Below are 9,869 nucleotides of genomic sequence, written 5' to 3'. Positions count from 1 at the left end.
CGGAAATCAACAGTCAACCAGGTCAACGGCCACTGTGTCGTGGTGAGTCATTGGCCGCATCGTGGCCAAGTCCAGACAAAACAATTGTGATGCAACACGCCACCATGTCGTGGGCCTTCCTTGGCCACATCGTTGGTTTCATTCAGAATGTCATCTCTTCATTAAGAACTTAATCCTTGCAAATCAAAGTTCTTAAACTCATATCTGGTTCTTCTTATTAACTTAATGGATAAAGTTTCAAACTTTATCCAATTAGACACAACCACAAAACACGATCTAAAATCCTAAGTCCATTAAGTTTTCTAATGGGCAAGTCCTTGTGCATGAACTCAAGTTATCCCCAAGCACGGACCTTTCTCGCTTAACATGGATCCAAATGCCATGGAAGTGCCTGAACAAACTCTGTAGTTTCTCAACTCCAAGAACATCCATAAAATAGACCAAAACCAAACAAAATGAGCATAATCTTGAATCTAAAAGAACAAAGGTTAAGGTATAAACTTTATACCTCAAATGACTCATAAATTCGAAGAATACGATGGATTTAAGATAACTTTATGTTTCCTTGCACCAAGATGGAGTTAATTGTTCCTAAAGCTTCACAAAAACCAAGATGAGAGTCTCAAAACCAAGGGAACAAGCATGAGGTTAAGGTTTTGAGTTGGGAGGGTGGAGGCCAAAGGAAATGAACTAATCCAAGAGTTAATGCCTTTAAATATGGAAAAAACCCTAAAATCTTAGGCTTGGGCTGTAACAACAACCACGTTGTGGTCACCATCTCGCCACGTCGTGGTGACCAACTAGGCGCGTTCTTCATTTAAGTGGCATGACTACGTTGCGACCATCAACCTACCACGCCGTGTCATAAGGTTTTTCCCTAAAACCTTATATTTGGCATCCTTAAGTCTCCAACTGATCAAAACGGGAAAAGGGACGTTACAGTGTTATAAGATAAACACCGATGATTAAAGTCACTTTTGCATTTAGTTGTTGTCCGAATACATTTTTAAGGATTTTTATATGATTACGTAATGTAATGTATAATGGAAAAATTGACTGAGCATATTGTTCTAACTTTGGTTTCTATGATTCCCATCTTTAATTAAGATGACCTTGTTGTTTGCTACTTTGATTTTATGTAAATTGTTAAAATTTGTTAATTATTGTGTTCGAAATGTATCATTTTAATTACTCGATAATACAATGGAAATTGTCAAACGTTGTTCATTAATATGTTTTCAAAGTCTTGTTACTTAAAAAAATAGTTATTTTTTACCTGCATGCAAATTTAAAAAAACAAGCAATCTTTTTCTTGTATGTTATAGACGTTTGGTAAACTTTTTTATTCTGCAGAACTCTGGAGATGTGGTTCACATACTAAAAACCTTTTACCTCTTAAAAACAAAAAGAACCCTAGCATGTCAAGTTTGGATTAATTAAATTGACATTTGAGAAAACTTGGATAAAAGGGGTATTGATTTGGGTTCTACACTTTGTCCTATTTGTATTTTCGAAATTGAGATCAATCAACATGGCTTGATCATTTGTGATGTAGCTAAAAACGTGTGGGGTTAAACTAATTATAGTGTGGGATATGATACAACTTCAAATTACTATGGGGGAGGAAATATTGTTAGTGGCAGATCATATTCAAGACAATCGTGAGGTTAATCATGCTTTAATGTGGTAATTTTTGTTTATAGGTGGGTCACTTGGAGGTTTTAGTAGAGGTGACAATGGGTAGACCTAGGTTGGGTTCGGGTTCAACCCATTTATTAATTGGGTTGAAAATTTCAACCCAACCCAACCTGTTTATTTAAATGGGTTGATATTTCCAACCCAACCCAACCTTTCATATAAATGGGTTGTCACCGGGTTAACCCGTTTATGTAATTCCCAACCTAACCTATTAAATAAATTGGTTAAATTTGGGTTGAACCATCTAAAATAAAAAAAAAATTAACTAAAGATTACACCACTTAAATTAGTTATAGACTTAAATAAAATTTCAAAGTATAACAAAAGCACAATCACAATTCACATATACAAAGAAATTGTTCAAATAACATTAAAGATATGTAATTTCTAAGTGATTTTTTTATAGTGGCTAATATTGTCGGTACCAAGAAAAAAGGTAGGAATTAGGATTCCATTTTTTTAAAACATAAATAATAATACAAACATTGTAATTTAGAAACTAATACTTAGAATAATACATGATAATATTTAAATAATTAATAAATTTAATATAAATTAAAGTTAAATGGGTTGGTGGGTTGAAAACGGGTTGATAATTTTTATCCGACCCAACCTATTTAATTAAATGGGTTAAACGAGTTGACCCATTTAACATAAGTAGGTTGAAAATCTCAATCCAACCTGCTAATTTTGGGTTGGGTTGGTGGGTTGGATCAATTTTTGTCAGCTCTAGGTTTTAGAACGACATTCTTTTTTACTTCAACAAAAACTGTGAAAATAATACTACTTTTAATAACATTGTAACGTTTTTTTTCCGAGACATGTAGTTGATTAAAAAAAAGATTATTTTAATTAGATTTGCTGCAAATCCGTCACTCGCTTTAAATATGAGTTAATTCTTGTATTATTTCGCCTAACAACTTGCTAGGATTTTTCTAATACTAATACAATTGCGGTTTAAAAAACTGTCACATGTTTTCAACTTTTGGATGGTCAACTAGACCCCTTTAAGGATGATTTCCTGATCCACATTGTTACATAATGTTGTGTGGCCCGAGATTTTCATGAATCAATAAAACTGACATACATACGATTTATTCTTGTCATTCATTAAAAAAATTATTTATACACACTCAGAAACTCCCGGTAATGCTTTATATTTATTGAGGATTTATGCTTGATGATTACAAATGCAAACAACTTCAACCTCACATATTTATAGGTGGAGCGAGTCCTAAAAATTTGTCACTATTATGATAAGAAGCAATATCAGAATTATAGAAGGTTTTGAGCTTCTAAAATGTTCTAAACATAACATCTTTTGTAAGCTTCTATAAAGTATAGAAAATTTTTAAAATTTATATTCTGTTAGAGAACTCTATAATGCTATAACGAATGCTACCAATATTCGATTAGGTTGATTTTCCTATATGTTTGTATTTTGTCGCATGCCATGGTGTTCTTTTCTCATTCGCTATAACATTGTCTGGAATCAGACTGTTAATACATATACATACATTCTTATTGCTTAAAGAACTCTACATGACTTAGACTTAAAAGACACTTTTTGTTTTCAAATCTTATTAAGTTATATCAAGATTAATTCTAAAACAAAGTTCAAAGGATCTCAAAATTGTTTTTTATCATATAATAACCAAAAAGAAGTCGAACCCACATACTCCATTTCTAACGCATATACATGTCATTTACAATTTATACACTGTTTAAAAAATATATATTTATAATATTTATATTATGAAACCTTAAAATTGATTTCAATTTGGCCCAATAAGCGAGTATCTGGGCTTACAGCCCAGCCCTACATCAGCAAAATAGTTACCCTGTCGGCCTGTCTTCTAAACCCTACAACCCTAATCTTATATACTTCTGCTAGCGATCGAGAGAGAGAAAGAGAGGCGAGAGAGAGGGAGACGTAAACCCATAGCTGCTGCAACAATGGTTTCCGGATCAGGTATTTGCGCAAAGGAGGTAGTGGTGGATGCCCGCCACCATATGCTCGGCCGATTGTCGTCTATTTTGGCAAAGGAGCTTCTCAATGGCCAGCGAGTCACCGTCGTGCGCACTGAAGAGATCTGCCTCTCCGGTGGTCTCGTTCGTCAGAAAATGAAGTACCTTCGTTTTCTCCGTAAGCGTATGAACACCAAGCCTTCTCACGGTCCCATTCACTTCCGTGCTCCTTCGAAGATCCTGTGGCGTACCATCCGAGGGTAAACCCCAAATTTATGCACACACACAGTCACACACATCACTTTATGTTGCTAATATTCGTAGACATTTGCACTTGTTGAATATCTGTAGCGATTTTCTTACATGCACAATCACACTGCAATCATTGCTTTCATGTCTAAATAGAAGAAAATCATGCCCAAAGTAGCTATGTATTGAAGTTTTCGTGCGTTATAGGAGTTAGGTACAACACGTGACGTTACATGTATCCTAACATAAACTCTATCGGATTTGAAATTATTCATTAATATTTGGTACTTTGATGCTGCTCAGATTAAGAAGTAGAAGTATCAATTCATATAATCTATTTCTGATAATATAGCAACTCTACTGTTTAAATGTGTGTATTTAAAGCTGTATTCGAAAATTCGTTGATTGAAATGATAATTGTTTGCGTATCATATTGAACCTGTATGTTTGTGTTACTTTGAATGGTTAAAAATGTATGTTTTTTTGTTTACAGTATGATTCCACACAAGACCAAGCGTGGAGCTGCTGCACTTGCAAGGTTGAAGGTTTATGAAGGAGTCCCAACTCCTTACAACAGGAAGAAGAGGATGGTTATCCCTGATGCTCTCAAGTGAGTTTCTTTTTGATGTTATATGAACTGGATTCGAAAGGAAGATTTATATTAGCATAACCTAATTTGCATTAGGTGTTTTAGAGGCATATCTGTTCAACCTTTGAGGTTATATTTTATTGATCTGTTAAAACAAATGTAGGGTTTTGAGGTTAACTGCTGGACACAAGTACTGCTTGCTTGGCAGGCTTTCATCCGAAGTTGGATGGAATCATTATGAGACAATCAAGGTAAGATATTTTTTTTGTTCAAATTAATTTATTAATCTATTATGTATGTGTATTGTAACACCTTTTTTTAAACAATGGAAACTGAATATGTAATATATACTTGTAGGATCTTGAGAAGAAGAGGAAAGAGAAAGCACAAGTGGTGTATGAAAGGAAGAAGCAGCTTAACAAACTGCGAGCCAAGGCTGAGAAGGTTGCACAGGAAAAACTTGGTTCCCAACTTGAAATCCTTGCTCCTGTTACCTATTAAACCTTTTAAATTTAGTTTCTTGCTAGAGATTTTGTTTTTATTCTTCTTATATTTCATTTTGGCAATACACTTGTGTTGATTTTGTGTTTTATTTTTTTTGTTGTGCCAACTTTTGATGCTATATTACTTGATAAACGCTTAATTTTCGCAAAATGCTCTTAAATATATTTTCAGAAAAATTATATTAAAATAATATATGTTTATGAAAATATCGACAACATAAATGATTCCTGTCTTACAAGAATTATAGGTTTAGTCAATGTAACTTTTTTAGTGGTTAATTCTCGTTTTTTTTTATTTTATTTTTCACAATCATAGATAATTTATTTCTTTTACATTATATAAATAACTATATATTACAATTGAACACTATATATTACAATTGAACACTAAGTTGATAATGGTTATTACAGAGCCCAATGCAAAACGTAATAAGCTTATCCTTGCTTCGCATCAACATTATGATTATTTATGTATAATATGAGTGAAGTTTTTGCCACTTGAGACTTGAAGCAATAACAGAGTACCTTGAATTATTGATGAAATGATCGGTTATGTGTTAAACAAATGGACGACCACACTAAAAAAGGAACAACACTAAACCAGTGTTAAACAAATTGAGAGCACTATGCAAAAAGTGTAATTGAATATTTGAATTTGTTCATCTCACTTTCCCAATCGAGGATCAAGAAAGAAGATTAGCAGTGAGGAAGGGGGTGGCACCAGTGGTTCGAACCTTCTGGCTTTTCACATCTGATCTTTACTTCTTAATTTGGGGTGTGCTGTTGACAAAGGGGGTTGATCTTTGATTTTTCTGTTCATGTAATCTTGTGTTGGAAATCGATTTCAAAGGCTTCTTGATCATGAACACTCTTGAGGGCTAACTTTGCTTTCCATTCCTATGTTTGATTTGTATTTCAGAGAAAGAGGGGCTTATTTTATTAATTTATTATCTTAATTAAAACTAAAAAGGTTACCCCCGCTACGCGGGGGCCAGAAGCTTTCAATGTTGTTTCCGAATTGATAAATATGACAGACATAGAAAGTGCAAGGATGAAAAACTCGGGCTTTGCTCCGGACCGTTTTTTTCATGTTTTTATGAAAAAATGTAAAAGTTTTGACTGCAAGGACCAGAAGTGTCAAAATGGCTAAAGAATTAAAGGGGTAGGAATTAACAACTTTTTAGAAAAGGAATCAAAGTTGTCAAACCGTTAAAGTTTTGTGGCCAAACTTTAAATATTAAAAGGTTTCAAAAAAGTGTAAAAATATTGATTACAAGGACCAAAAGTGTCAAAATGGGTAAAGAATGAAGAGCAAAGTTGCCAAAAAACATCCAAATTTTGTATTCCTAACTTTAAAGCTCAACAATAATACAGGGACCAATTCTGCCAAAAAAATGACAAGTTCACTATTCCTTTTCTTCATAACTTTAATATATACTAGAGGGGTTACCCGGGCAACGCCCGGGGCAAAATGTGTTTGTTTTCTGAGACAAATAAGGAAGTACATTGCATAAATTCGTATCCAAATTAAAGTATGTTGCTATTCTGTGTAATTTGCCATCACTCGGATGAATAGAAATGTAAGCAGAAATTGATTACTTAATGCACAAAAGCTTCTTTCCAACCTCCACGGCTGAAATCGAATCAAATTTCTGAAAAGGAGTATGATATACATTGCAAATTTACTTTTTTGCCATTTTGCAAAACTAAATACTTACAAAAACTTATCAACAAAAATGATTACTTTTAGAATCCAATCCCTGCAACACATTTTCAACAAAAGTTAGGAGTACATCTCATATTCCTCCATATCTAGCCACCAAAAAGTCATTCTAGAAATTTCTTAATATTAAAAAATTGATATGTATGTATGTTCAGCAAAAAAATATAAAGAAAAAGTAGCACCCTTTTTACCTTGGCAGATAGTCCAAAGAAGGACTCAACCTCTTCAAGCTTTACATCATACTCAATTGGCGATACATCAATTGTTCTACTATCTAATTACTCAATTGCCACTTCTTCTTTTGGAAACTCATCAAAAAAACACAAAACCGGTAGATAAAACTCATACCCATTAGCATTTTCAGCGCTTAAACTCGCACCCCTATCTATCAAAATCTAGAACATAACAATATATCAGCTAAAAACATCAAGAAAAAAACACATCTAACTAAAATGTAATAACAAAATGAACATAGTTGACAACATTGTGGATTTCCACCGTATGCAGCATAATGTAAATGCGTATTTCCAGCACCTAAAATCATATAAAAAAATCGATTCTGATTGTAACAAAAACTTAACTCACAACATTTGGGGCTCATATTTTGTAAATCATATCAAAAAGAGTATAAACTTAAACTTACCAATTAAGTTAATTGTAGTTCCATCTTCCACAGTGACTTCATTCACTGAAGTCCCTAAGTCAAGTAGTAAATGCAAACAGTGAACGTGTCCATTTAGTGCAGCCATATGAAGAGGAGTTACACCTCCATCAGTGGGTTTATTGATTATTTCATAAAGTGACTTCCTGTGAATAAAGTTTTAAGTTTTTATCAAACCCCATATAAAAAAAGTAAAAACCCATACAATTTCTTGGATCATACCCGCTGACCTGTTTAACACGAAACACAAAAATATTCAAAAAAACATCGAATTGTTAAAATCAATAGGATTCAAAACTCCAAAAAATGTATGTATGTGTATATTACCTCCACTGCACAACATCGCCAACTCTTCCGGGTGGTGGCATCCATATGAGTGGGTGGCTGTTTGAGTACTTTCATCGAACAATTGAAGTGCAATCTTTCAAACTCCACCTGAAGAGACAATTTCTTTGTGCAAGGACCTACTTTTCAATTCAAATCAGCATACCAAATACAATTTAATAAAATCAGAAAGAATTAGACGTTATTGGTTACCTGATTCGAGATCAAAAAACCAGAGGCGGAAGAAAAAGCTTATAGCTGGAACGTTTCTATTTCATCCCATTTTCCTTACCTATCCCTTCCACACCGTGTCTTTGCATCTGAATTTACTCTTCCATCTCCTTCTCTCTCATATAAGACATAAATCTACTAAAAATCCACAAAAAACGAAAAATCAATCATTAATAAAAAAAAGATGTTTAGAAATATTAAATTGTTTAATCAAAACATATTACTGATATTAGGACTGACCAAATCACCTCAAAATAGAACTGTAGGTTAGTTAAAAATCTGAAATCAAAGCTTGCTTGCCTGAAAAACGCAAAGTGACAGTGGTGTAGAGTTTGAACCCTAAATTAGCAGGAAATTTGAGAAGAATGACGATAAACATAGCAGCACCAAGCAATAACACAAAAGATAAAAGAAAAGGGGATGCAGACACGTTTGATTGAGGAAAAGCAAAGAAGAACCACAGTCAATTTTCGTATTTTACAGATATGAATTGTGTGATTTGTAGGTGGGGGGCTGTTCTATGTGGGTTACTAACGAAACTGTTGAAAGTAATTCAGAATCGAAAAAAACCAAAACCAAAACATGATTTAGTGAGTTTGGTGTGATTTACCGAGGAATCGACAAGCCGACCTCGGCACACTGTCGCCGTCCACATCGCCAAAGCCGTTGACTCTCCTGCCTTCTGTCATTTTTGTCCTAGAGGCGACGTCTTGGTCGATATTTCTTTGGATGGAAATCGAATCGACCACAGTGAACGAATTAGAAGGGTGGAGATGGTGGCTTCTATAGAGTAGAATAGAAGACAGACGTTTCTGAAAACGCATGCCGCCTCCTATCCCAGCCTCCGCCTGCGACGCACGACCTCCGGTTTGAAGTGGTGAACCGATGTCGTTTCTCACCAGTTCAGATCGTTTGTTTTCATCCGGAGGATACGAACAGAAACTGTGGAGAAGGATAAGTATGTACCTTTCTAGGGTTCTTAAATTGAAAACCTTGCAGATGAAGAACACATATCAGGGCGATAACGAAGCGGGTGACGGCAACATCGCCTTCTTCAACACGAAGGACCATTTCTCTGGTGCGATAGGGAGGGGGGTGGGGGGGAAGACAAAGCAGATGAGAAAGGAAGAAGGAAAGAATTAGATTAGATGCGATAAGCGGTGCGAGAAGCTTCAAGAAGAAGTCCACAATTCAAGGTATCCAGAGTTAATAAGACGTGTCCGTAGCGAGGGTTATCCACAATTCAAGGTATCCAGAGTTAATAACACGTGTCCGTAGCGAGGGTTATGAAAAATTAAAACCAAAATGAAAGGGTTGTTTGTGAACAAAAGGGTCAAAAGTTAGAGGACCAAAATTGACAAAAAAGATGTCACTTTACTGTTAAAATCTTTCATAACTTTAATATATATATATAATAAGTAAAAACCTGTCTAAAAATAATGGAAAGGGTAGTAATGTCATTTTATATGAGTCAGAGACCAATCACGCAATAAATTTAAAACACAAGGGCTATCCTCGTCAAGAAAAAAGTTTAACATGTGATTTTTTATAAAGCACATTACCATTCATGTAACACCTCATGATAATGTATTGATGGATTTCGTACGGTTAGCAACAAAGAAACACTCACCTTTGTTAAGCTTAGAAATATTATATTTATCCGGTCTAAAATATAAATATCATATTTGTTCTTTTTCAACTTTTTTAAATATTTTATTTGCTCAAATTATTTTCTTTACCATTTTTTAAATATTTTAACCAGTTTTCATATTTAATAATATTTTAATTTATATAAAAAAAAAAACTAATCGACCAACTTGTCGTCGTGCTCTTCAATATTATAAACCCAAATAGGTTCACCACCATACAAGCCACCACCATCCATTCCAAGTACCATATTTTAAAAATCTCCCATTGTAATGG

The 9,869-nt window shown here is 34.2% G+C and overlaps 2 protein-coding genes across 15 annotated transcripts; one reads left to right on the top strand and one right to left on the bottom strand.

Annotated features, from left to right (window-relative positions):
* The first annotated feature begins 3,580 nt into the window (after window positions 1-3,580).
* Window positions 3,581-5,096, top strand: LOC145114212 (large ribosomal subunit protein uL13w). Its single transcript, XM_079050204.1, has 4 exons — window positions 3,581-3,926; window positions 4,409-4,525; window positions 4,668-4,755; window positions 4,862-5,096. Exons 1-4 carry the CDS (start codon window positions 3,655-3,657, stop codon window positions 5,003-5,005), a joined length of 621 nt encoding a protein of 206 aa, XP_078906330.1. The 5' UTR covers window positions 3,581-3,654; the 3' UTR covers window positions 5,006-5,096.
* A 1,306-nt stretch (window positions 5,097-6,402) lies between these two features.
* On the bottom strand, window positions 6,403-9,149 carry LOC145114213 (putative E3 ubiquitin-protein ligase XBOS32). Of its 14 annotated transcripts, none has more exons than XR_013710950.1 (6): window positions 8,195-9,149; window positions 7,929-8,081; window positions 7,719-7,855; window positions 7,374-7,537; window positions 6,922-7,264; window positions 6,403-6,767 (listed from the first exon to the last, which is right to left on the bottom strand). XR_013710950.1 is itself a non-coding variant. In XM_079050215.1 (6 exons), the coding sequence occupies exons 3-6, from the start codon at window positions 7,757-7,759 to the stop codon at window positions 7,112-7,114; spliced, it is 270 nt and encodes an 89-aa protein (XP_078906341.1). In that variant the 5' UTR covers window positions 7,760-7,855; window positions 7,929-8,081; window positions 8,195-9,149; the 3' UTR covers window positions 6,403-7,111. The 14 variants fall into 14 exon arrangements, 11 of the variants coding, with proteins under 11 accessions (XP_078906341.1, XP_078906339.1, XP_078906340.1 ...); XM_079050215.1 differs by having other exon boundaries at window positions 6,403-7,125; window positions 7,214-7,264; XM_079050213.1 differs by having other exon boundaries at window positions 6,403-7,264; window positions 7,929-8,084; window positions 8,187-8,246; window positions 8,557-9,149.
* Window positions 9,150-9,869: the final 720 nt, after the last annotated feature.

Source organism: Lactuca virosa, chromosome 5, assembly GCF_052849685.1.
Source record: "Lactuca virosa cultivar CGN04683 chromosome 5, Lactuca_virosa_CGN04683_v6, whole genome shotgun sequence".
NCBI lineage: Eukaryota > Viridiplantae > Streptophyta > Magnoliopsida > Asterales > Asteraceae > Lactuca > Lactuca virosa.
Note: the sequence above shows the minus strand (reverse complement) of the source record. Positions and strands in the feature narration are given on the sequence as shown.

Coding starts and splice junctions, on each gene's coding strand:
- LOC145114212 (XM_079050204.1), top strand. CDS start 3,655: ATGGTTTCCGGATCAGGTATTTGCGCAAAGGAGGTAGTGGTGGATGCC. Junction 3,927..4,408: donor CTGTGGCGTACCATCCGAGG/GTAAACCCCAAA, acceptor TTTTGTTTACAG/TATGATTCCACACAAGACCA. Junction 4,526..4,667: donor GTTATCCCTGATGCTCTCAA/GTGAGTTTCTTT, acceptor AAACAAATGTAG/GGTTTTGAGGTTAACTGCTG.
- LOC145114213 (XM_079050209.1), bottom strand. CDS start 7,759: ATGCCACCACCCGGAAGAGTTGGCGATGTTGTGCAGTGGAG. Junction 7,538..7,718: donor GGCGATGTTGTGCAGTGGAG/GTAATATACACA, acceptor CTTTATTCACAG/GAAGTCACTTTATGAAATAA. Junction 7,265..7,373: donor AACTACAATTAACTTAATTG/GTAAGTTTAAGT, acceptor ATATGATTTTAG/GTGCTGGAAATACGCATTTA.